At 41.2% G+C, this 25,099-nt stretch overlaps 4 protein-coding genes and 1 long non-coding RNA gene across 10 annotated transcripts; 3 read left to right on the top strand and 2 right to left on the bottom strand.

Moving 5' to 3' along the window:
- Positions 1-3,946: 3,946 nt before the first annotated feature.
- LOC126620657 (protein RNA-directed DNA methylation 3-like) lies at positions 3,947-11,351 on the top strand. Of its 5 annotated transcripts, none has more exons than XM_050288904.1 (18): positions 3,947-4,235; positions 4,888-5,138; positions 5,268-5,423; positions 5,553-5,711; positions 5,794-5,877; positions 6,089-6,156; positions 6,243-6,818; positions 6,914-6,965; positions 7,034-7,189; positions 7,301-7,444; positions 7,535-7,631; positions 7,719-7,868; positions 7,969-8,023; positions 8,115-8,176; positions 8,346-8,451; positions 8,573-8,607; positions 8,706-10,400; positions 10,701-11,351. In XM_050288904.1, exons 1-18 carry the CDS (start codon positions 4,064-4,066, stop codon positions 11,057-11,059), a joined length of 4,377 nt encoding a protein of 1,458 aa, XP_050144861.1. In that variant the 5' UTR covers positions 3,947-4,063; the 3' UTR covers positions 11,060-11,351. The 5 variants fall into 5 exon arrangements, with proteins under 5 accessions (XP_050144861.1, XP_050144857.1, XP_050144850.1 ...); XM_050288900.1 differs by having other exon boundaries at positions 10,626-11,351; XM_050288893.1 differs by having other exon boundaries at positions 8,706-10,475.
- Positions 11,352-12,319: 968 nt separating this feature from the next.
- On the top strand, positions 12,320-15,902 carry LOC126630791 (serine/threonine protein phosphatase 2A 57 kDa regulatory subunit B' beta isoform-like). Its single transcript, XM_050301009.1, has 2 exons — positions 12,320-13,644; positions 15,239-15,902. Exons 1-2 carry the CDS (start codon positions 12,601-12,603, stop codon positions 15,560-15,562), a joined length of 1,368 nt encoding a protein of 455 aa, XP_050156966.1. The 5' UTR covers positions 12,320-12,600; the 3' UTR covers positions 15,563-15,902.
- A 1,025-nt stretch (positions 15,903-16,927) lies between these two features.
- LOC126626411 (probable pectate lyase 18) lies at positions 16,928-22,825 on the bottom strand. Of its 2 annotated transcripts, XM_050295742.1 has the most exons (4): positions 22,156-22,825; positions 20,930-21,830; positions 19,964-20,169; positions 16,928-17,246 (listed from the first exon to the last, which is right to left on the bottom strand). In XM_050295742.1, exons 1-4 carry the CDS (start codon positions 22,287-22,289, stop codon positions 16,991-16,993), a joined length of 1,497 nt encoding a protein of 498 aa, XP_050151699.1. In that variant the 5' UTR covers positions 22,290-22,825; the 3' UTR covers positions 16,928-16,990. The 2 variants fall into 2 exon arrangements, with proteins under 2 accessions (XP_050151699.1, XP_050151705.1); XM_050295748.1 differs by lacking the exons at positions 16,928-17,246; positions 19,964-20,169 and adding an exon at positions 20,456-20,817.
- Positions 22,526-23,382, top strand: LOC126626426 (uncharacterized). Its single transcript, XR_007624682.1, has 2 exons — positions 22,526-22,669; positions 22,788-23,382. It is a non-coding gene; the product is annotated as an uncharacterized LOC126626426 (long non-coding RNA).
- A 286-nt stretch (positions 23,383-23,668) lies between these two features.
- On the bottom strand, positions 23,669-24,712 carry LOC126614285 (uncharacterized). The gene is made up of 3 exons (XM_050281870.1): positions 24,701-24,712; positions 24,012-24,141; positions 23,669-23,943 (listed from the first exon to the last, which is right to left on the bottom strand). The coding sequence occupies exons 1-3, from the start codon at positions 24,710-24,712 to the stop codon at positions 23,669-23,671; spliced, it is 417 nt and encodes a 138-aa protein (XP_050137827.1).
- Positions 24,713-25,099: the final 387 nt, after the last annotated feature.

Here is a 25,099-nt window from a genome sequence, read left to right as displayed (position 1 = left end):
GTTATGGACTCAACATCTCTGATTGGATTTAGTTGGTTCAACGAACCAGCAATGTCATCACATCTTATTGTACTCCGGAAAAGTAGGTGAAGTCAACCGATTTCGTTGAGATTGGTCATTCTTGTTCCACAAGGCACGGGAACCTGACCTCATTCAAGATCATACAAATTTTATATTGTTAGAGATTCTTACAATTTAGGAATTGGAGTGCAAGTAATCACACTTCAGAGAGAAAACAATATATGGCCTTAGATACTTTCTTGGATTTTCCCGGTTTAATACGGAATCATTATTCTAAAGGGTCTATCCCCCGACTGGGTATAAATACACCCATCTAAGGTTCATCTTTGCTAATACACAATTTACACACTCTTTTCATTCTCTTGCCTACTACTTGAGTCTAAAACTCGTTTCGGAGAGTCTTTGGCAAGTACCTCATGTTGACTGCGCTTATTTATTTCTTTGCAAGTAGCCAAACTTGCTTAGCCCATCCGCCTACAGCGGTGCGCAATTTAGGCTCCAACAATTAAGATGAGAATATCTCAAGCATATCTTGTGTTATCATGTATTTTAATTTGTTTAGGTGTGATTAATTTGAGATACCTTCACTTTAGCTTCCCAATTGAAAGTATAACTCTTCTCGTGCTTCTAGGGTTCCCTTCCCATTACAGTACGTATGCTACGTAGCACCTGATTTGGATCCTTTGAAAATAAGAAATGGGATAATAAGTTTGCCTGGCCTGGAGGAATTTAGCCAACCGAATCCTTGCATGCAATGAACGTAATAGGTCGAGAAAATGGCAATCATGCAGACAAAGTTCTTTTAGGAAAATAAAGAGTAAGAAGCCTCCGGAATGGAGACTAGTTGGCTACGGCAGTATGTCTGCCCCTTTACGCTCAAATTCAAATCACCCATCTGTGTGTTAGGTTGTGAATTTTCTTACTATCAAGGTGGGTACGAAGCCTCTGGAAAGGAGACCAGTTGGGAAGACAGCAACAAGTAGATCGACTCCAGAGGAACAAGCAGCGCACGCGCACAAAAATAAAGTTGTTGCTTTGGAGGCCAATAAGTTCTGTGTTTTTAAGGACTTCAGGATTTTTTTTTTCCACAATTGGTCAACGGTTATAATTTCTTGTGTTCTTAGCATGCGTTTGATCTTGTGTGTGGCGTTTTGGTTGTTTGGTTGTATGAGCGAGTTATGAATGTCCTTGAAAACACAAGATCTTGTGAGAAGCGTTTGTTAGTTTGTACAAGTTAGAATTAGAATATCGCATGACCAGAAAAGGAAAAACGAAATGTGGAATGGTGGACTTCCTACGTTGCATGGGCTCAAATGTGGATAGCGATGTTAAGGATACTGATCAATGAGCTAAACACGTACAGCAGTGAGAACTGAGAAGGTATCTGATATTATTGTTAGCGTTTGTGCATAAGCTCGAAAACGAAGGCTTCTGTCCAACAATTTCTTCACATATGAGATGCATGAGGTTATCAGATTTTAAACAGAATCGGATAAAACCAAGACAATTCTAAAAAGCTCCATACAAACATCGAGTCATATAAATGGAAAAAGAAAAACAGAAAACACGCACAAAACAACGATGACTTCTCATGTGAGGCAGAGTGGCGGAGGTCGAATTGCTTTGGGGAGCATACAGTGGACAACATGCTTGTTCAGCAATGTCCATTCTCCTTTGAGCAGCTTTGCTTTGTCCTCCTTAAGTCTTCTTAACTTTGGGGTACGAGTCTCTAATTGCACTCATTTTTCTAACAACCGCATCCCATATGCATCTGCTCCCTTGGTGATATTGCACAGCAAGAGAGTCCTATCTGCATCACTGCAACCAAGTATTCCTCAACTTTCTGCCTTCACCGGTCTGCCATTGTTACGTCCGGTGGTGCAGTTCTTTCGTGCAGTATGTCATTGCCGTATCTGCCACTGTTAACATCACCACCTGCCTGCTTCGAGGTCAAGCTGTAATGAAGCATCAACAACGTCCATCACATGGTCATATTGACACAATTTAACCATCTATTACTAGGTGTTGGATTTTATCATAAAAGCTCTTGGTGATATTAAGAGTGGAAACTCTCATATATAAATTGTATATTATTTTGTCATAATCCTATGCTCCAACATTTGTTGTTGAAAGTTTGATACCTTAACAGCGACTATTGTCATCACTAGGAATTACCCCTTCTTGAAGTTTCAAAGTCATGAGAAGTAACATCTGCTTTTAGTTGGGCACCTCTAATAGGCAGCGGGGTCTGCTATCCCCTAAATGGTGTCTCCCTTTTGTCTTCACCTTCATTTTTTCTGACACGAGGGGCCCTCTCATAGAGGTTTATATTTCTGGCAGAGGATGCTCTCAGGACCCAAACCCTATGATCCTCCAGATCCTTCTTCTTTAAAGGCTGAGTCGGCGTCGTAGCCTCCCCGGAGCTGGTTATTAGCAAAGTCGTGATAGTCGTCGACGGTCGTGGTTGTATAAAATTGTGCGTGTAGAAGTTTCCCTGTAAACAAACAAAAAAAAAGTGAAAAAGAAGAAGCAAAATTGAAGAAGAAGGATTATCGAAGAAGAATATTTGAAGGAGAAGAAGAATAAGAAGCAAAACTGCAGAAAAGAAGGAAGAAGGAGGATCCGGAGAGTTTAGGTCCGGAGAGGATCCTCTCCCCATATTTCCCAAAATGGGCTCCCAAATTTGGGTTTGTATGTTCAATATATTTGGGCTCGGGTCTGGGTGTTTTTCATTGCTTGATGCTAAATTTTGGGTTTAAGCAGCTTTGGTTGGAGTTGGTCTCCCAAGAGAAATGGTTGGATCTATTAACAATTATAGAGCACACATTTTGTGTTTGTGAATAATTTCTCTTAATAAGTGCATATTTTTTTTTCTATACTATTATTAAGAGAAGCCTCCTTGTCAATTCCCACCCCCCCCTTTTTTTTTCCTATCTTGTCCTCCTTATGTAAATATTGTGTATCAAAAGTGTTATTAAGAGAAGCTTCATTGTCAGTTTTTTTCCCCTTTCTCTTAATAAGTGCATTTTTTTCTATACTATTATTAAGAGAAGCCTCCTTGTCAACTTTTTTCCCATTTTTTTTTCCTATTTTGTCATCCTTATGTAAATATTGTGTATCAAAAGTGAGGATAAAACTAGAAAAATAAGTATATGATTGTCATTTTCTAAAAAAAAAGAGGGCAAAATAGGAAAAATAGGGATATGATTGTCATTTTGTCAAAAGGTACAAAATTACTATTTTGCCCTCATTTTTGTCAATAATGTGCATCAAAAGTGAGGGCAAAATAGAAAAGGGAAAAAGTTGACAAGGAGGATTCTCTTAACAATATAGAATATATACTTAACAGTTAGACCCAAACACTTTTCTCGTTAATTATTTTTATAAAAAAGCCATGATGAAAATTTCCTTTTTTTTTTTTGGAAGATCATGGTTAACAAAGGTGAGTGAAGGCACTAAAGCTAAAGCTGGTCTTGTGAAATTCGATATATTTGTTGTAAAAATAATTTTGTTATTAATGTTTTACCTTGTTTGGATTTATTATGCAGTTTGGGTCTAGTTTTTTGTGAGCAAGTGCGTTCCTAGTTGTTAATATAATTGAAGTATCATGATCATGTGATATTCTTATGTAATTTTTTTTTGTTATTATTTATGCCCCGTTGTTGACAAAAAAAAATATGAGTCAAGGCTATACCCGTTCTTCTTTAGATTCATAAACAATTCTTTTAATAAATTTTCCATATTTTCGAAAGGGAAAATCCAAATTTGTAGCAACAATACTTGTTTCCACAATTGGCCAAGCATAAACTTGATTTGACTTTAATACCCACGCGCCAACAATTAAGCCAAAGCCATTAAAAACATAGAAACAAAGGACAGAACTGTAAAATCGCAAAAGTCCCATTTCCCCACCTGCCACCTACACTGGAAAATGCTGAAGGGCTTTTGAAGACCAATTCACCAGTCATCAGTGGCACCTCTCTCTCTCTCTCTCTCGCTGCCTGCGATTGAGGCCTTCCTTCTCTGAAACCTTCGCATTGTGATGGCGTCTAAGGGTAAGGGGATCGCCACCGGAGGTGGATTCTCCGGCGGGAAGCGTAAGCACGATGACAAGTCCGGTGGTGGCCGGAAGAGGGGCAACCCCGGCGTTCTTAGATTCTTCGAAGACGTCGCTGACGAAGCCGACGACGGCGACGAGAGTGACTTCGATGACGGTATATTCTGTCTCTGATGTCTTTTATGGTCGCGCATTTTCCATCTGGGTTCGGATTTCTAGGGTTTTTGAAATGGGTAATTTTTTTTGAAGCTTGCTTTGTGCGTATTGACAGATTAAACCTTTATTAATTTCCTGCATTTCCTTTGTATATTTGAATTTCTGGATTTTGTGGTTGCTTGTGGACCCAATTTTTTTTGAAGTGTGTAGTTAGGTTGCTTAATTTCTTAAACATTTTTGCTGACCATAATGTAAATAATGGCTTTGAGAGACTTTCTTCGATTTATTGGGTTGATACCGATTTTGCCTAATGGAACTTCTGTGCATTTGGACATTGTTGTGCAGGTGTTGTTAAGTATGCACTATTATAGTTGCATGCTGTGTTATATGAAATACACACACACATATATATATGTGCACATTAAGGGTTAGTGATGACTATAATAGTCATCTGTTTGCCCTCGTTGTGAAGTTCACCGAAACAAGTTGAACTTTTGCAGTAGATGTTGAAATTTTGGCTTAAATTTACAAGGTTGCAGTCATGTAATAAATGTCTTTGGTGTATACAAGTAGCATGATAACTGAGTATGTGCATTTTTCCTTTGAAATCTGTGTTTACACTCTGATGTTTCTTTTGAAATTATTGATTACAGATTTTATGGAAGAAGAATTTGAAACAGAACCTGTAGCCCCGAATGACCCAGGGAAAGCACATAACCTTCCATTCGTTCCTAAAGAGGAGGATCTGGATGGTGAAGAGTTTGAAAAAATGATGGAAGAACGATACAGGAGTGGCTCGAGCTATGTAACCTATGCTGAAGATAATTATGAGAACAAAAGGTCTGTTGATGGAAATGTTCTGCCTAATGTTAAGGATCCAATCATCTGGAAAGTGAAATGCATGGTATGACATTGAATTTTTTTTTTGTTGTAGAAAAATTCTGAAATGGCTCCGAAAAACCATCTTTCCTTTTTTTTTTTTTCTTCTAAAAAGGACGACCATCTTTCCTCAGTCAAATGTTTTGGGATGTAGGTTGGCCGCGAGAGGCATTCAGCTTTCTGTATGATGCAGAAGTTTGTTGACTTCCGATCGCTAGGTACCAAACTACAGATTGTTTCTGCATTTGCTGTTGAGCACATCAAGGGTTTTGTTTTCATCGAAGCTGACAAGCAATCTGATATTAATGAGGTGATCTTTCCTTTGGATGTTATAGAAAGTTGATCTTTTTATTAGTTAGTGCAGGAAAAGTTTCTTGTTTGGCCAATACTATTCTTAATCTTAATATACTAGTATCTGAACTTTCATTGATATTCTTAGGCATGTAAAGGAATTTGTAGTATATACCCATCCCGAGTAATGCCAGTTCCAAATAACGAAGTTTCTCATTTGCTGTCTCCTCGGACTAAATCCAATGGAATTACTGCGGGCATGTGGGCTCGTGTGAAGAATGGGAACTACAAGGGTGATTTGGCACAGGTATAATTTGTCCCAGCTTGGGCTGGTTGGGTTGCTTTAATGGTCGACACTCATTTCTGCTATCTGGATTTTTTTTCTGAAGGTTGTATTTGTGAATGATTTACGAAAAAGAGCGACCGTAAAGCTGATCCCCAGAATTGATCTTCAAGCAATGGCTGCAAAATTTGTAATAAATATCTTTCCTCTTTATCACATGCTTTCCTCTTTCTGTTTGTTGGTAACGGTTTTCTTGTTATAAATATCTTTCCTCTAATGCTTGTTTAATTTGGATTTGGATATGTGATGTCTTTGTGTGTTTGCAACTTTAGAATCCAGATCATTAATAATCTGAATATGATTTAAGATTCTGTATGTATTGATTCCTTTTCACTCTATAGGGTGGAGGAGGTACTAGAAAGAAAAGGTCTGCACCTGCCCCAAGATTGATCAGCTCAAACGAACTCGAGTATGAAACAGATCATTGACTAGTAGTTCGTTATTTCATGCTAGCTTCTGATAGAATGTTTATTTATTTATTTATCTTGCATGTAGGGAGTTCCGCCCTCTCATCCAGTACAGGACTGATCGTGAAAGTGGCATGAAGTTTGAATTTCTTGATGGTCTGATGTTCAAGGATGGATATGTATACAAAAAAGTATCAATAGATTCATTAAGCTTCTGGGGTGTTATGCCATCAGAAGAAGAGCTACTGAAATTCACTCCTTCTGAGAACACCAAAAATGAGGATGAGGACTGGCTTACAGAGCTTTATGGTACAACAGAAAAGAAAAGGCGGACCATCAAAATTGAAGAAGGCGGTGGTAAAGGAGAGGGTTCATCAGGTTCTATGGGGAAAGGAGAGGGTTCATCAGGGTCTATGGGGAAAGGAGAGGGCACATCAGGGTCTATGGGGAAAGGAGAGGGTTCATCAGGATCTATGGGGAAAGGAGAGGGTTCATCACAGACTATGGGGAAAGGAGAGGGTTCATCTGGGTCTAAGGGGAAAGGAGAGGGTTCATCAGGTTCTATGGGAAAGGGTGAGGACTCATCAGCGTCTATGGGGAAAGGAAAGGGTTCTTCAGTGTCCAGTGGGAATGGCTTTGAACTGTATGATCTTGTTTGTTTTGGGTGAGTCCTGAACGAACTTATGTGGCCTTGGTGATCCTCCATGAACTGCTTATGTACATCGAAATGATTTTTACTGGTCTTATTTTCTGTTGCAGCCGGAAAGATTTTGGTCTTGTAATAGGCATGGAGAAAGATGATAGCTACAAGGTACAAAATCTAGTTTGTTTTCTCAGACGATTTAAAACACTACTAACACTCTATAATGTGTGTCCTAGATTCTGAAAGAGGGGGTGGAAGGACCTATTGTGCTGATGGTTCAGAAGCGTGAGTTAAAAAATGTTCTTTCTGATATGAAATTTACGGCATTAGATCAGCACATGAAGGCCATATGCGTTAGTGATACTGTCAAAGTGTTGCAAGGACCTTTGGAGGTTTGGCACTAACTTGAGATCATTTATCTTAGAACGTAAAAATTAGTTTACTGAGGTACATATGGCTCCATAGGCTGGAATATTTTACACTAGTTTGTCCCAATTTTGCAGGGTAGGCAGGGTATTGTTAAGCAAATCTATAGAGGCACCATATTCTTGTATGATGAGAACGAGACAGAAAATGGTGGTTATTTTTGCTCAAAATCACAAATGTGTGAGAAAGTTAAGCTTTACATTGATTCTTGCAAAGAGAAGGTAGGAAGCTTTTTTCTTTTGTTCTTTGAGTGTACGGTATATTACATTTTAGCATGAAGGCGTTGGTAATGATATTTCTTCCTCATTCAGGATGGGGATTCAGGTGCTCTGGGTTTTGGAGATTTCGTGTCGTCTCCTAAATCCCCGCTATCGCCAAAAAAGCCATGGCAAGAAAGGGATAGTAACTGTAAGTATGAGTGCTAGTGCTGTGATTTAAGTTTTCAATTGTTAATATCAAGTTTTCTGCCTCCTGCTGATTAATTGTTTAATGCAGTCAGTCAGGGTGATAAAGATGGAATGTTCTCAATTGGTCAAACTGTAAGAATCCGTGTGGGTCCATTGAAGGGATACCTCTGTCGCATCTTGGCTATACGCCGTGCTGATATTACTGTTAAGCTTGATTCTCAGCAAAAGGTTCTTACAGGTTGGTCAATATCATTTTGATTACTGCGGGGAGTTTGGTTGGTTGATCATTGAATGCAATTCTACGGCTATCATAAGTTTGTTGTTTCATTGTTATGCAGTTACAAAAGAGCATATTTCTGAAGTTCGTGGAAAGAGCTCTAATGTGCTGATTGGGTAATTATATTTAGTCAATTAATCATTTATGCCAAGCTTTTCATGCTTAATTGTCTTTTCTAAGTGTGCTAATGTCTCTTTCTCTGTAAAGTGAGGACCCGGAGTCCAGTTTAAAACCATTTGATTTGCTCGGAAGTGAAGGAGGCTCAAATGGTATGCATCTTCTGGAAGCAATTTCTACCTTCATTCCATACTTAAATCTAGTCAACTCAACATAACATGCCACATAGCTGGAAAGGGGATCACTTTTTTTATACAACTATGCATATATGCTGTTTTTGACCTTTAAAAATGTGACCTATGGTGCTTGTTATATTTGAAGACTGGACAAATGGAGCTGGGGCATCTGCGGGGGGTGATGGGTGGGATGCTGGAGGGGCATCAGCCGGGGGTGGTGGGTGGAATGCTGGAGGGGCATCTGGTGAAAGGTAATCCGACAGAAATTCATTTTATGTTGTACAAGACGTAGTTTTTCTATTTGTTTATTTGATGCTTTTTTTACCAAATTCCTTTGTGTATATTCTGATGCTGATTACCACTTTCTTGCAGTAATTCTTGGGCTAGTGCAAATCTTGTTAAAAAAGGTATGTTCAGTTCTGAAGTTTAATGATATCAACATCTTTGATGATCAATGCTTTTCTTGGCAGAGCTGCTTCATTTATTTTCTTTTGATAACCTGTAGATGATGATACTTCTTGGGGGAGCAAAGCGGCTCCAAGTACAGCTTCATCCTGGGGTGCAGCAGCAGCACCAACAGCAGATAACAATGATCAAGGTGCCGGCTGGGGAAAAAGTGACGCTTGGGGAAAATCAAGTGCTAAAACTGAGGGTGATAGTAGTGCACCAGATAACAGTGATCAAGGTGCTAGCTGGGGAAAAAGCAACACTTGGGGAAAATCAAGTGCTAAAGCTGGAGGTGACAGTAGTGCACCAGATAACAATGATCAAGGTGCTGGCTGGGGAAAAAGCGATGCTTGGGGAAAATCAAGTGCTAAAACTGGGGGTGGCAGCGGTGCACCAGCAGATAACAATGATCAAGGCGCTGGTTGGGGAAAAAGCGACTCTTGGGGGAAATCAAGTGCTAAAACTGGGGGTGACAGCAGTGCCCCAGATAACAATGACCAAGGTGCTGGCTGGGGAAAAAGTGATTCTTGGGGGCAGAAGGCTGAACCTGCTGGGACGGGTCAACTGGATTCATGGGGCAAAGGTAAAAATGTTGTTGATGCGGGAGCATGGGGAAAGAAGTCTGATGCACCATCTGGTGATATTTCAAGCCCTGGGTGGGCTCAACAGAAATCTTGGGACAAAGGAAATGCAGTCGGTAGTGATGGGCCTGCTTGGGGTAAGCCTCAGAATAAAGCCACAGGGAACTGGAGCAGTAAAGATGAACCAACTGTTGGTGATGCAGGGTGGAAAAGCTCAACACCTGCTGAAAATGTTCAGACTGGAAGCTGGGGTAAGGCAGGTGGCAGTTCAACCGAGAGTAAACAAGATGGCAGTTCTTCTTGGGGTAAGCCAGCTGGCGATTCTTCATGGGGTAAACAAACTGGAGGGTCTTCATGGGGTAAACAAGCTGATGTAACCGCTGCCGGAGTGGGGAACAATGGAGGCAAGTGGGGCAAAGGATCTGCCGCCAATGAACAACAAAGTGGGGGAGGGGGAGATCAATCATCAGGCTGGGGTCAAACTAAAGCTTGGCAAGGTGGGTCAAGTGGCGGAGGGGGAGATCAGGTTTCTAAATGGGGCCAGAAAGGCAATTGGAACTCAGGATCTAGTGAGACTGGTGGCAGTCAAGAGTCTGGTTGGGGTAAGAAAAGCGATGGGAACATCGGATCTGCTTCCTCAGGTGGGAACCAGGATTCTACTTGGGGCAAGATAATCAACTCGAACTCTGGATCCGACGACACTGGTGGAAATCTTGATTCTAGTTGGGGGAAGAAGAGTACTTGGAATTCTCAATCTAGTGAGACTGGTGGCAATCAAGAGTCCAGTTGGGGGAAGAAAAGTGATTGGAAATCAGGATCTGATGACACCGGTGGGAACCAGGATTCAACTTGGGGCAAAAAAAGTAGTTGGAACTCAGGAACTGGTGATGCAGATCAGAAATCGAGTTGGGGCAGTAAAAGCAGTTGGAATTCAACAGATGGTGGGAATGGAGACCAGCCTGAGGATTCAAGTGGTGGGAATTGGAGAGGTGGACGTGGTTTTGGAGGTAGAGGCGGTGATAGAGATGGTGACAGAGGGGGTTTTGGAGATGGTGGGCGTAGAGGGGGTTTTGGGGGTAGAGGTGGAGGCGGGAGCAATGGTGCTTGCTTCAAATGTGGTGAATCTGGGCACATGTCGAGGGAGTGCCCCCAGGGTGGTGGAGGTGGTAAAGGTGGTGCTTGCTTCAAGTGTGGTGAGTCTGGGCACATGTCGCGGGAGTGCCCTCAAGGCGGTGGAGGCGGTAAAGGTGGTGCTTGCTTCAAGTGTGGTGAGTCTGGACACATGTCGAGGGAGTGCCCACAGGGCGGTGGAGGCGGTAAAGGTGGTGCTTGCTTCAAGTGTGGTGAGTCCGGGCACATGTCAAGGGAGTGCCCCAAGGGCGGTGGCGGCAGTAAAGGTGGTGCTTGCTTCAAGTGTGGTGAGTCCGGGCACATGTCGAGGGAGTGCCCCCAGGGTGGTGGAGGCGGTGGAGGTGGTGCTTGCTACAAGTGTGGTGAGTCTGGGCACATGGCGAGGGATTGCTCCCAGGGCGGTGGAAGCTATGGTGGTGGCAGCCGTAGCGGTGGAGGCGGCGGCGGTGGTGCTTGCTTCAAGTGTGGTGATTCTGGGCATATGGCGAGGGAGTGCCCCCAGGGCGGTGGAGGGGGTAGCAGTGGTGCTTGCTACAAGTGTGGTGAGTCAGGGCACATGGCGAGGGACTGCTCCCAGGGCGGTGGAGGCTATGGTGGTGGTGGCCGTGGCAGTGGTGGCCGTGGCAGTGGTGGAGGCGGTGGCTGCTACAAGTGCGGACAGTCTGGCCATTTCGCAAGGGAGTGCCCGAACAGTGGTTAAACCAGCAACTTCACCCTTACTGTCCTCTCCTGCTTCTGGTCTGTTAGTTTTTGCTTAATTTAGTCTGGTCTTTCTATGAATCAAACAGTACTCTTTTAAGGAATCTTGGATGTTGGTTTTGTGGGTCATCTCTGTTGCTTCCAATCTGTCGAAACATGAATCGATGACGATGTCTTTTGATGATTTAATTTCACTTTTTTTTTCTTCTTATTTATTAGTGAGGATTTAGTATTTTGGCAGAAAAATGTGAATCTCTGCTCCTCATTGAAAAGTTTCTATATCTGTTTGACAAGTCTCGTCTCCCACTCTCATTCTTAACAAATGTGCTTTCAAAATTTTTCCGGGAAATGATTTTCGCACTCTAACTATCACCCCTCACATTTCGAGCGGGTGCTATTGAAGTGTCAAAGTTGTCACCCTATTCTTAATTTTGATTAAAAGTAATTTTCCTCTCCTGATCTCTTAATTTTGTTATAAATAATTCTCCTTTCTTGATCTCAAGCGTGTATATTATGGTGTTAGTGTTTCTCTCATGTGTTCTCTCTTCAGATGAATACGCTGAGTGATAAGGCGGAATCTCTCCATTCTCATTACGTGCATATACATATGGTGACATGTCATAATCTATCAGTTAAGACTTGAACTTTTAATGAGTTCGTTTTAAAATGTTGAGAGATTTTACTTCTAAAGAAACACTTGCAAAAATCGAATCCTAGATACGATCATGTTACTCCAATACATAAAACAAGTTTCATGCTCATGCCATTCCTAAATTCAAGACAATTTTAACAAGAGCATGCAAGTTCAAATGGATTCATTTCACCTCTGTGTAAGTTTTTCTATTATGCACCAAAGTACAGTGAACATCGAGATTCTTAGTATTTACATCATTAACAATTGAATCTTTAGCAACACATTCAACCATCCACTATTTTAATGCGTGCTACAGACCGGAGCATAGTAAAAATTTTGTACGCGTCGACCATACTTGCATGCTCAGGTGGGTAGGGGAGAGAGAATAAAAAACATTCCATTTATAATCAAGCTTACCGTTTGATACACGAGACGGGACGGAATGGAGTGAGAAGAGGCGTTCAATCCCATGTTTGGTGCGCCTAAAATTGGTGGAACGCGTTATTCCACGAGACGAATTTTGGGTGAATTTTCGTTCCACTTTATCCCATGGAACGACTCGTTCCATGTACATGGAACACAAAATTATAACATTTGCGTCTCCTTCTTGTTTCCATCCGAGGACATCTTTACTCCCTCTCCGTTCATTCCCATCCCGTCCCATCCTACCAAACGATACCGGTTCCAGCAAGAGTGACCATAAACTACTTCCTCAATCACACAAACTCCACTCAAAACTTTCCCTCACTTTCTCTGCAAATTTTCCCACCTCCCAAACACCCAAATGATTTCCAATCCCTCTTCCCCCAAATCCCTCCTCATCCCCTCCCAAAAACCCTAACTTTCCTCTCCATTCCAGTCTCCTAGGTCGTCCTTATCCCTTCCCAAAAATCCCAATAAAATAAAAAATGCTCACCAAAATCATAAAACGCGGCCACCGCAAATCCCCAAAACCCGATTCCACCGATCCCGAGTTCGACCCCGAGTCACGACTCGTCACTCTCTCCCCTCTCATGGAAACCCTCCCTCTCCTCCTCGACGCCGCCGTCTCGGACCGCCCGGCCCTCCTCCTCAAAAAGCTCCAGCTCTGTTCTTTCTACTGCGACTTCTCCAGTTCCCTCAAATCTGCTGGGGAGAAGGAGCTCAAGCGCCAAACCCTAATGGAGCTCGTCGACTTCATCCACTCCGGTTCGCTCAAGCTCACCGGTCCAATGCAAGAGGAGCTCATCCGCATGGTGTCAATCAACATCTTCCGGTGCCTGCCGCCGTCATCGGACCTAATCGAACCGGACGAGGAGGAACCTTATCAGGAACCCTCCTGGCCCCACCTCCAAATTGTCTATGAACTTTTGTTAAGGTACATTGCCTCCCCTGAAACCGATGCTAAAGTTGCCAAGCGTTACATTGATCATATATTTGTGCTGAGGTTAATGGAGTTGTTCGATTCGGAGGATCCCCGGGAACGCGAGTATTTGAAAACCCTTTTGCATAGAATTTATGGGAAGTTCATGGTTCATAGACCCTTTATTAGGAAGGCCATGAACAATGTGTTTTATAGGTTTATATTCGAGACACAAAGGCATTGTGGGATTGGTGAGTTTTTGGAGATTCTAGGGAGTATAATAAATGGATTTGCTTTGCCCATGAAAGAGGAGCATAGGTTGTTCCTAGCGAGGGCACTTATTCCGCTGCACAAACCCAAATCCATATCGGCGTATCATTACCAGTTGGCCTATTGTATCATACAGTTTGTAGACAAGGATTCTAAGTTGGCCGAACTGGTGATCAAGGGGTTATTGAAGTTTTGGCCGGTCACCAATTGTCAAAAGGAGGTTCTGTTTCTCGCGGAGTTGGAAGATGTTTTGGAGGCTACGCAGGCCGCAGAGTTTCAAAGATGTATGCTTCCGCTTTTTGGACAGATTGGACGCTGCCTTAATAGCCCTCATTTCCAGGTGAACGAAAAAGAGACTGTTTTTTTCTTTTCTTTGGTACAAGTAGCATGGTAGATACCGTTTAATTGATTTTGCTTTTGAAGGCATCTTTATCTTTAGGTGTATTTTGGTTTTGGATTGCTCATCTTATTATTTTCTTAAGTGATTTTTGGAACATTGTTGTTGATATAAACGTATTTGTGATAAAAATGTATCAGACACTCAGAAATAAGTTAGTAAGTTCTTTTCAAAAAAAAAAAAAGTTAATAAGTTGATGGGGAATTACCTGTTTATTGTATAATGATTAGCGTTACTTTGAGGGCTTTCTTTCCCCCTTTCCATTGTCAACCGAGACTGCTTAAACAGTTAAACCTAATGAAAATTATTCTAAGTGTTATTTAACTTGTTTGTAAAGAATATATAGCTACATGAGTAACCAATACCTTCGATGTGTATGTCATTCCAAGTTGGTCATCTCGAATAGTGTTGAAATTTCTTATGATACACCTCTGCCGCTCTTTTGGAACAGGTTTGGGGTGTCTATACATAGTTGTGTATAGCTTGCTGCCAGTGTTAGATAGTAACATCCCCTCGTGTCCCCTTCTTGTAGTGGTTGATGATTCACCTCTGCAACATACAAGAACTACTTCATAATAAGTTATGCTGTCAGGAAATTTAGTTAGTATAGGAGAGGTTCTTTGAAGAAATCTCACCATATTGCTAGTCTTTTTAAAAGAAATACAAGTTATCCTTTTCGTTTACATCCATCTGGAAGTCCAGTGTGTAAAAATGGTAATGAACAGGGCATCACATCGTGGATTATGAATTACATATTAATAAAACCACCATCCCCACAACACCTTTTATAGAAAACCCCGTGGAGACTCATAGTGGAGGGAGAAAAACCCATACTAACTCTAACTAGATTTTAGAGTGAAATTGTTTTTGCGCTCTTCTCTAATGATTATAGGGGTTTTATGAGAAATATCATAATATTTTGGCCGAGTGTTTTCCGTTTAGGTTCTAGAATTCTATTGTCATAAGGCCATAAGCAATTAACCCGAAGCTATTTATCTTTTTTTTTTTTTTTAATTTGGTTTTTTAAGAAGTGGGGGCCTTGGGCTTAATTTTAAATGTGGTGCCATATGCTTGTAATTTTCCAGTCTTTGTATGAACTATTTATCATGTTTGGGCCCTTCTAATATTAAAATGGGTTTTTTTTTTTCTAAAGGATTGTAAGGGTACTATTTATAGGTTGTTGAAGGATGATGGGTTTGAATCTAAAGCTCCCTTTGTTTAATCAAGAACTGTTGTTCCCAAAGCGGGTCAAGGACGGGCTAGCCAGCAAATACATTTGCTTAGTCCATAGTTTTCATAACAGCTAGACAGTGTCTATAGTTTCACGTTTTCTCTCCTCTTTAATTGATAAAGATATCGTGTTTCTGTATTACTACTTATTATGTGTTGGAATCTATTGGTACATGCATCTTACTTGCTACCGCACAACAAATTATCTTCTTGGCAATGAGGAAGAAAGCTTAATTGAAAAGCGTATCTGGTTTGTTGTACGAATATTCTATTTGAAAAGTGCTTGTAACATAAGGATGTGTGGCAGGTTGCCGAACGGGCTCTTTACTTGTGGAACAGTGAGCACATTGTAACTTTAATTTCTCAGAACCGGAATGTGATATTACCATTAGTCTTTGAAGCGTTAGAGAAGAATACGCAAGGTCACTGGAACCAAGCGATCAATGGATTGACAGGAAACGTCCGAAGGATGTTCCAGGAAATGGATGCAGAATTGTTTGAAGAGTGCCAACAGCAATACTTAGAGAAAGAAACCAGAACTAGAGAGCAGGAAGAGCAGCGGCAATTGACTTGGAAGAGAATAGAAGCAGCGGCGGCAAATGCGGGTGAAGATATGGTCTTGGTTAGTTAACTAAATATAGGACAGAAACATTTCAAATTTTCTACTTAGATGGCATTTTGCGAACTTGTTGCAATGTTAGAAGTCCTACGAAGCCTACGAATAATTAGTAACGGAGGAAAATATAGATAGTGTAAATGCTTGCAAAGATTTTGCCATTGTTTTCCTTTATTCCCAAAAGGGAAAAGCTATGTGCATACTCTGTTAATTATACTTTTTTTACTTTAGGCTGTGTTCATTCTCGACGTCAAATTACTCGGTGATATCTTGTTCGTCGACGAGCTTATAAATGTACTTTGGTTCGAATTTTATGAACGATTATCGCAGTAGCTTTGCAGTAGTAAATTCATCACTTTGGACTTGTTTTGCTATGTAAACATTGTCTTCGGTTTCCTTGTTTTACTAGCTCACAATTCACGAAGTTGGAGTAAGCGACTTGCACGAATGTGAAAAAAAAGCACTCAAAGAAGCACTTTTAGGTTTTGTTTTACTAGCTCACAATTCACAAAGGTAGAATAAGCACTTTGTACGAAAGTGAAAAAAGCGCTTAAAGCAGCACTTTAGGTTTTGTTTTACTAGCTCACAATTCACGAACGTAGAATAAGCACTTTGTACGAATGTGAAAAGAGCACTCAGAGAGGCACTTTTAGATTTTAGCTTAACAGAAGACACGGAAACATGCCATGTTACTACATTATTGTTACTCAATGAAAACGAAGAAGCACTAAAATTCAACGAAAATAGTCGATACAAAAAAGCAAAAAAGAGAAGCCGCTGAATTTGACATGCCATCCGAAATTTCCATCTCAGCCAACCATATCCTATCCTCATATATTCTCTCCATAATTTTCTCCTTTTCATTTCTTTCGCACGTATCTAATCCATGTGACGAGAGCAGATTCGATAGACTATCTGATTATGGTAAGTTTCACATTGAGTGAGACTTATCATGGAGTCACTTGAAACTAAAATACAAAGGGTCCTATACTTTCTTTGAGAAGTGCCTTGCAAATGATGTAGTCAATCATTCTATAATTTTTATCATTGGTATCCTACAAACAACGAAGTCGATCATTCTATACTTTTTGTGAGAAGTGCCCTGCAAACAACATGATCGATCATCCCTAACCAAGTTTTCTCCTAGCTATGCCTACCCAAATCTCAAACAATCAAAACACCCAAGTTTTCTCCTAGCTAAGCCTACCCAAATCTCAACCAATCAAAACACCCAAAACATGATCTTCCAAAGTCAAAAACACACTCAAAAACCCATCACTCACTTGATAGTGTGTAAAACCCAAAAATTATGTCACCTTAGGCACCAAGTAACCTCAGATAAATACATTATAAGTGGGGACCACACAAGCAATCAATCAATTTGAGAAATCTTTTCTTCCCCTTTTTTTCTTTATCTTATTATCATTATATTTTCTTTAAATCCTATAATAATGTTAATAATAATGGTAAAGATAATAGAGCACCACCATGGCTGGTGGTAAAGTACAAAATAAAAATAATTGAAATAGACAAGAATATTGTGTCTGGGCTTGGTCGAGCACCGTTCCCAAATATCAATCCAAAATAGTCATCGTCATTGCCGTTGCCGTGGCCGTTAGATCCTCCGCTGCCACTGCCGGTGCTTCCGCCGTCGGTGGTGGTCCCATCGTCGGGGCTCGTTACGCGACTGCTCTCCTCCCTACACCATCACAACAGGGTTGAACTTGAAACAACCGGATACGTAAATGAAAAGCAAAAAGACATGAATGATGACATCTGGTGTAGCACAAGAGTCCATGAAAACAAGCCCTAAACATTAACAATCTGCAACAAGTTTTAAGACGTCGTGACGTCGGCCAAGAACGTGAAGAAGATGTTGCTGTGAACAGTTGCCTCACGTGTCGGTGGACGACTGCCGTCAGCATTCACATGGAAGAGGAGGAGGGGCGGGGGCCTGTTGGGGGGACCTTTCTCAAACTGTGGGAATTGCTTTTGCCGTTTTAGGATAAAGGCAAGGGAAATCTACTGAAATTTATCATTTTTTTTAAAACAAACGATATTATATACGTTAAAGGGGAAGGGGGAGTGAGAGCAATAATGTGGTTCAAATTTATCTTTGGCGAGAATCGAACCTAAGACGTGTTACTTACAAGTGAAAATGAATACTACTAGACCGTACTGGTAAACAACCTACACCAACCTCACACATCACACCATTCAAGCCCGACTTGGGTCGGTTCATGACCCGTTGACCTGAGTTCTCGAATCATTATAGTTCATGGTTCATGGACCTGGGTTGGTCCGGCTCGTTGATCAGTAATTTGGGGTCAGTCCAAGACCCTGTTTTCAACTTGTCCATTGACTACCATATCCTTATAATTTTCTGATCTGAAAATAAACTACAACTTGCTATGGAAAGGATTGAACGGTATCAAAGTTAAGGATCAGTTTGTTTAAAAAAAGAGAGGAAAAAGGGGGGAAGGGAAGGGCTCACTGTCAAGACTCAAGACCTGGGTCCAATGCCAATGCACGGGAGTTGTCCATATCTGGATTTTGGTTATATCAAATCACAGGAGGGGTCCAATGGCAAAGGAAAGAAAAACTCATGGGTGGGTGGGGTGGGGTGGGGTGGGGTGGGGTGGGGCCCATGCATTTGGAAATTGTATAAAGGGAACCCGCACTCGCTGGCTGAAAATGAAATATTTTTGCTTACTACTCGATGTACTCCATCCTAATATCACCGTTACATGAGTTTAAATTTTGAAATCTACGTAATACATAGACACAACTTTCAAAATTTAAACTAACACAATAGCGATAAATAAGGTGGTGAGCAAAAATACAATCGGCCTGAAAAGCAGATGAAGGGAATATAAGTGAGCCACCTTCCCAATGCAGAACACAGCAAGACATGACGAACCCCGGGTCTCCTACAGCACAAGCCATCCCTAAAACAACAAGTCCCACTTGCAAAACTTTTGTACACTACACTAATCTAAACATCACAAGCTTCTCATGATGGGGACACCCTTAATTAGTTGTTGACATTGTTGCACCAATCTCCCCCCACAAAGACAAACCTATCCCTTCCTAATGCCACTACATTCTCGAGCACAAGGGGCAATTTTGGTATTTGGGTAATACCGAAATAGTTAAGCTAGTATTTTTAACACTCTCGTTTTCTCCTTTTGTACTCTGCTCAATAGTAAAATAGGTTTTTTCACACTTTCTCTTGCAGCTCTTTTGGGTTGTAAAAATAAGAGGGTCAAAACCCCCAAGAAACCTAGAACGTATCGAATGGAAAAAACAAGAGTGGTGGACATACTTACATCTAATCCCAAGGCCATAATTATTATTTTTTTAAATTAAGAAATAAAAAACAGATTTGTATTTTAATAGGAGTATGATTTTCTCCCATTCTATTCTCATCCTCATCCCTTCCCTCCTCTCATATCAATGTAAAATGTTGACGTGGCTTAACATGACCGTTCAAATAGAAGGAGAGAGAATGAGAGAAAGATTAGGAGGGAAGATAATCCTCCTCCATTTTAATAAGCTCTAATTAATAGGAATTGTGCACTTGGTGGGTGCTTTATAGCCAAGCAGAAAAGCAGAAGTAGAAAGACAATGGGCAATGCTATTTTTCATTGTGACCGGTACATAGGATGATACACCATGTGTTACTATATAAATAGTGAGATATGTGTACTAAAAAGTTAATAACTTAAAAAATAAAAAGTTTCACCACTTCTACTAAAATACGTAATATACTACTTATATTCTCGTCACAATGAAAATTTTCTTCAATGCTAAAAGACTAGGACAACTGAACCTACTTTTAAGGCTGCAATGTCAGCAGCTTGATTCCCAATGGGCCCCGAGTGATCACGTGCACGCGTAAAAACCCAACTCCATTTTCCCACTCTTTTCATCTCCCGATATCCTGCTTATTGCTTACATGTGGTTCAATATTCTAATAAATATGATATTGAGTTTCTATTCACACGACTATAGTTTAAAACTCCCTCATCTTTACATTATTGAACAGTTACGAACTTCCCCTCCTCTTCCTAATAATAGCACTGCTAATTCTCAGTATATAGACATGTAATAGCTAAAAGCATTTTCAAATAATAAAAAATGATCCTCTTATTATCCAATCTTTCACAAAGCACTTCAAGTGTTTTGTAAGTACATAATAAAAGGCTTTTAACAAAAGTGCTTCCTACAATGGTAACATCCAACAATCCTAAATCTCAAAACCGAAAAGCCAGCAAACAAGAAAGTATCATGAAATGCAGGGGTGTTCCGGTCATTTCACCCACAATTTTAAGAAGGAAAACTTAAATGCCCTCACTATGACAGGTAATACAGTTGAGAAAGTAAAGAAGGGAAGGGTGTAGTAATTTTGCGTACCTTGGATCACCAAAGACACCGGCGTTGGCCGTGATTTGTTCAATGAGAGTCACGGACTTCGGCTCGATGCTTGAGGCCTTGGCGTACTGAGCGCTCATTCCCGCGCCTGACGGTACGAAAAACGCGCCATTTACCATTATGTCCCCCTCCGTCCTCCAGTTCCAGTCGGACCAATCCCCCTCGTTCGTGTCCACGCGCTTTGTCACCTGTGAACAGCACGCGCGAACATAATTATAATATATAATTTGGTCTTTTGACCTCATGTCAAGCCAAATCAACTGGTGGCTACAACTGCCCAATGTCAGGCACTATATTTTCACTTTCAAACAATTTCACATGCGTAAAGTTCAAAACTTTTCTTTACCCAAAACCCATTTTTAAGGAAACATATGACATGAAAGGCGACGGTATTACAAATCAATCACATTAACATATGTTTTATATGATAGTGGAAGTTAAATTTGAGATTCTATCATTGTGATAGCATGGAGATGACGTGTAACAGTATTACAAGTTAATTACACATTACATGTGTTCAAAATGATAATGCCAGACAAATTTGAGATTTTGTCACAGTGAGATACGATCACAATGGCTATATAAGTACACTCTCATTGTAACAGTATTACGAGTCGATCACGAATTGCAAACATTTGCATTAACAAGCCGCCCCAGCTCACAGCGCGTGACGGTCTTGTACACGCACCGCCAATGCAAGTGGGATAATGTATCTCACCATATAACCATTTCCCAGATTGACATGTAGGCTTCAAAGTGACAACCAATGCCACCTGGAAGCGCGCTAACACACCCACCCACGCGCCGCCGTGCAAGTGAGACGCACCCAAGTACCACTTCCCAAATCATGAAACAATCATATGCTAACCTTTCAATTTTCCCTCTAACCCAAAACTTCAAGTTTTAAAAAAAAAAAGGCACGAACTTTACAAAAATTACAATCCTTACCTCCTTGGCGTTCGTGTCCTGAGGAGCAGTGTACCGGTTCCCCTGGCTGTTGATGGTGGGGTTAGCGCTACCGCCGATAGCATACATTTCCCACCGCGTGAAGTCGTTGTTCACCACGTGGATGTACCCGCGTCTGCACCGCGGCATACGCTGCACCAGCGCCACACCGAAGTGGTTAAACGCTATCGTCACCTGCATCCCAGAGTCCGGCAAGTACTTGTCGTTGTGGCCCAACAGCATCACCTCGTCATGGTGGGCGAAGTAGTTGTTGGAAATCGTGATTCCGGTCGACCCCATGATGGCGTCGATTAATCCGTCAGCGCAGAACGAGAGGGAGCAGTGGTCGATCCAGATTTTGTGAGCACTGAAGAGGGAGATGCCGTCGCCGTCCGACTCGCCGCGCCAGCCGACATGGGTGGGGCTGGAGGCGACGTTGGTGTTGCCGGCGGGCTTGCAGTGGTGGACGTGGATGTTGTGGATGATGATGTTGGAGACGTACTGGAGGGTTATGCATCCGCCACCGGTGACGTGAACGCTGTAGCCGCGGCCGTCGATGGTCTTGAAGCTGTTGACGATAAGCTCGCATTTGAGCTTGATGGTCATGTCAGCGGAGAAGATGATCCAGAGGGGCTCGGTTTGAATGACGGCGTGGCGGAGCGTGCCCGGAGTTGGGTCGGCCGGGTTGGAATCCGACGAGTCGGTGACTATGTAGATCAGGCCCCCCTTACCTCCCATGGCGTCCATGCCGAACCCGATGCCGCAATCGGCGAGCTTTTGGCGGTTGTTGCTCCAGTCCTCGCAGCGCCAGCAATCGTCGATTGGGTTGCCGACGAGGCACTGGCTTTGGTCCTTGACGTCAATGGACAGCATTTGGCGCCTGGAAACTGAAGCATTGACTCTCCTGAACAGAAAAAACAGAGTGCCCTGTTTGGTTAGAGGGAAAATGCAGAGAAAATTAGCAAAACCCAGATTGGGTTTTTTGGTCTAAAAACTCAAAATGCATGATTTGTGAGAAACCCAGCTGGGATTATTGAAAACAGAGTGGCCCAGAGCATTAAACGCTAAAATGTACCAAACCCAGACAGGGGTTTTAGCTGAAAAATGGGAAGCAAGGCCAACCCCTTTTGTAAAATCAAAAAATGAGCAAAACCCAGTTTGCAAAATCGAAAAATGAGCAGAACCCAGATGGGGATTTGAGTAATTTGGGGGAAAATTAGGGTCTTTACCTTTGAACTTCATGAGCAACTGCATCAGGGTCTGGGTGCTGGTGAGGGAGGGAGAGGTTGAAGGAGTAAGAAGCTTTAGAGGGAGGAGAGAGAAAGAAACAAATTAAGAGAATGCAGGTGGTAGGAAGAAGCATTGTTGAACAACAACAAAAAGAACCTAGGAAGCTGCAAATCTGGGGAAATGTGATGTGGGTTTATATAATAAACAATGATTAAATTAATGGGATTATTCCAATAATTAAATTTGGAAAGAAAGGAAGAAAATGTGGTAACTTTCGGTTTCTGCTATGGTTTGAAAAGAAAGGAAGATTGGTAACTGCGGTTAGTTCTGATAGGGACAGCCGAGGAAGCCATCGGAGTCGCAGCTCTCTAGAATTCTGCCTTGCAGACTCTTTCAGTAACTCACATTCTTACCTTGTGTGCTAATCTAGGGCTAAACCTTATCCGAAATTTAGATTTTCGGCTGGGATTAAGATTCTTTGCTGAAAGTTAGGAATGTTCTTGTTCCTGACATGTAAGTTTTAATCTCTTTCTGGTTCAAGTGTGGATAACAAGAACAACCCTTTTCGGTTTTCGTGGTGTGATTAGAAAAGGTTTTGGAGGTTAATTAACGGTTTATTAAAAATTTGCAGGCTTTCGGTAAAATCTTCTTCTTCTTTTTTTTGCCAGCTGAAAAAACGGAGGCGCTGCTCAGCTGCTGTTATGAAAGGCGCCCTTTTGTTGGAGAAGCAAATATGTTGTGTTTACACAGAAGGACCTGCCTCTGTTCCTCATATGCCTCCAGGGCTTTTACTACGAATTTAGATGGGAAGAGGATCTGGTCCGGATCTCTCTCATCAAAGGTTCAAGATAAAATGATCAGGACTGTTAAAATTGGATCCAATGATTACAAGTAGGAAGTTTCTCTAAAAATTATAATAATTGTAACCGTTTGATTAAATTTCAACAACTCGGATCACTTAATCCTGAGCTTTTAATGAGAGAGATTCAGACCGAATCCTCTTCCATTTATATAAACCTCAAAATTAAATTATCCAACTCTATTTGCACAAATAACAATGATGTTTTGTTACTCAAAATTAAATTATCCAACTCTATTTGCACAAATAACAATGATGTTTTGTTACTCAAGGATGGGTAGGAACTTATATATAAACTTTTGGTGTGCAAATTATAGAGTTTTGTATTTATTATCAGAAACATTCGTATAATAAATTATTATATAAAGATTATTTCTGTAAAAAATGAATTAAAAATAAGATCGTTTAGTCAATTTATTGTACAAAATACATAAGTGATACGTAACACTTTTACTAATTTCATTCATCTATTTTTATACAATTCAATAAATTGATTTTTAGCAAAAGTGATCTTTATAAAGTAATGGCCTAATCGGATAAATGGTCCCCGTGGTCATAAGGTATTCGGAAGATAGCCCCTATGGTAAAAAAATTCAGATTTAAACCCCTGTGGTCGAAATATATTAGGATTTATGCCCTTCCGTTCCGTTCCGTTAACCCCTCATCTCACTCTCTCTCTCTGCCCTCCCCCAATGGATGCTACTCCATCTCCGTCGACTACCTCCATCGGAATCGCTCTCAGACCTGCTCCTCCTCCTCTCTCTATCCCTATCCATATCCCTATCCCTATCCCTATCTCTTTCTCTATACCTCTCTTTGCTCCTACTTCTCCGCCTCGAATGCCTCTCTCTGCTCCTGCTCTGCTTCCTCGAATGCTTATTCTCTCTCTCCGAAACCCCAGCCGGTTGCCTATTCTCTCTTTCCTCCGCTCATTCGGCCTTCTTCCTCTTGAGCTTGTTCTGTATGGATTCAATCTGGACACCTTAACAAACTTACTGAGTAAGGAGGACGAGGTGGAATACAGCAGCGGTGAGCCGCGCTCAGAGGCATTTTTGGAATCGAAGTTTGCGGAAGAGAAGCCGAGGCCTTGTTTGAATCTGGCGGCTCCTTCGCCGCGTCGAGTTAGCTTGTATTATCAGGTCTGGTGTGACAGGTTCGGGGTTCCTTCTCCCCAATGGATTGTTGGTCCCCTTCTCTTGCCGTCGACGACGAGTTCGAGAAGCTTGCCATGAGAATCAACCCCCCGATGTAAATTCACTCCCCCATTCGTTTCTGGGATTTTTCGGGGTCGAATTGTTTGCTGTAAAAAAATTGGCTTTTGCTTGTTTTCTTGAAATATCAATGTTTCTTGAGCTGAAATTCTCCATTTTTTTACTATTTTCTGATATGTTTTCTTGCTGATATGGGAATTTTAGGGTTACAGTTGATAATGCATCAAGCAAGAAAGCCACTTTGATTAAGGTATCTGACTGAATTTCTTTTATTCGAGAGGTCTGAGAGCGATTCCGATGGAGGTAGACGACGGAGATGGAGTAGCATCCATTGGGGGAGGGAAGAGAGAGAGAGAGTGAGAAAAGGGGTTAATGGATTGGAACGGAAAGGCATAAATCCTAACGGACTTAGACTACAGGGGTTTAAATCCGAATTTTTTTACCACAGGGGTTATCTTCCGAATACCATATCACCACAGGGACCATTTATCCGATTAGGCCTAAAGTAATTTATAATATGAATAGTTCTAATCATATAAATCGACAATAAATATATTTGAATGGGTGCTCATATTTTGAATAGTGAAGTATTATTCTACAAATAAACTATAAATATATAAGAGCATTTCTAGGAGAAGAAGCTAATATGGCTTTTTAAATTGTACTTTTATTCAGGATTAATTATATTTTACACTCTTCATGTTTAGAGTGCTTTTAGAATAAGCTATGAAGTTTCAATTTTCTTATATTACACTCTAAGATATTGAAATTGTATCAATGTGATCCCTTCGGTCTGATTGATTTTATGATACTTCATTAAATTGATAATGTGGCGAGCTTAACACTCTTATATGATTAACGTGTATGCCCCAT

Source organism: Malus sylvestris, chromosome 1, assembly GCF_916048215.2.
Source record: "Malus sylvestris chromosome 1, drMalSylv7.2, whole genome shotgun sequence".
Taxonomy (NCBI): Eukaryota; Viridiplantae; Streptophyta; class Magnoliopsida; order Rosales; family Rosaceae; genus Malus; species Malus sylvestris.
This window is presented reverse-complemented; position numbering and strand designations above follow the sequence as displayed.

Bases quoted from the DNA above. Each gene is read 5' to 3' on its own strand.
- LOC126630791 (XM_050301009.1), top strand. From the start codon at position 12,601: ATGCTCACCAAAATCATAAAACGCGGCCACCGCAAATCCCCAAAACCC. The intron at 13,645-15,238 runs GTGAACGAAAAA...GATGTGTGGCAG, and splicing joins TTAATAGCCCTCATTTCCAG to GTTGCCGAACGGGCTCTTTA.
- LOC126626411 (XM_050295742.1), bottom strand. From the start codon at position 22,289: ATGCTTCTTCCTACCACCTGCATTCTCTTAATTTGTTTCTTTCTCTCT. The intron at 20,170-20,929 runs GTAAGGATTGTA...TGCTGTTCACAG, and splicing joins AGGACACGAACGCCAAGGAG to GTGACAAAGCGCGTGGACAC. The intron at 17,247-19,963 runs GTACGCAAAATT...GTGATGGTGTAG, and splicing joins GGTGTCTTTGGTGATCCAAG to GGAGGAGAGCAGTCGCGTAA.
- LOC126614285 (XM_050281870.1), bottom strand. The intron at 23,944-24,011 runs GTAAGTTTGTTA...AGGCCGAATGAG, and splicing joins CACCTCGTCCTCCTTACTCA to CGGAGGAAAGAGAGAATAGG.
- LOC126620657 (XM_050288877.1), top strand. From the start codon at position 4,064: ATGGCGTCTAAGGGTAAGGGGATCGCCACCGGAGGTGGATTCTCCGGC. The intron at 7,190-7,300 runs GTTTGGCACTAA...CCAATTTTGCAG, and splicing joins TGTTGCAAGGACCTTTGGAG to GGTAGGCAGGGTATTGTTAA. The intron at 8,177-8,345 runs GTATGCATCTTC...TTATATTTGAAG, and splicing joins AAGTGAAGGAGGCTCAAATG to ACTGGACAAATGGAGCTGGG.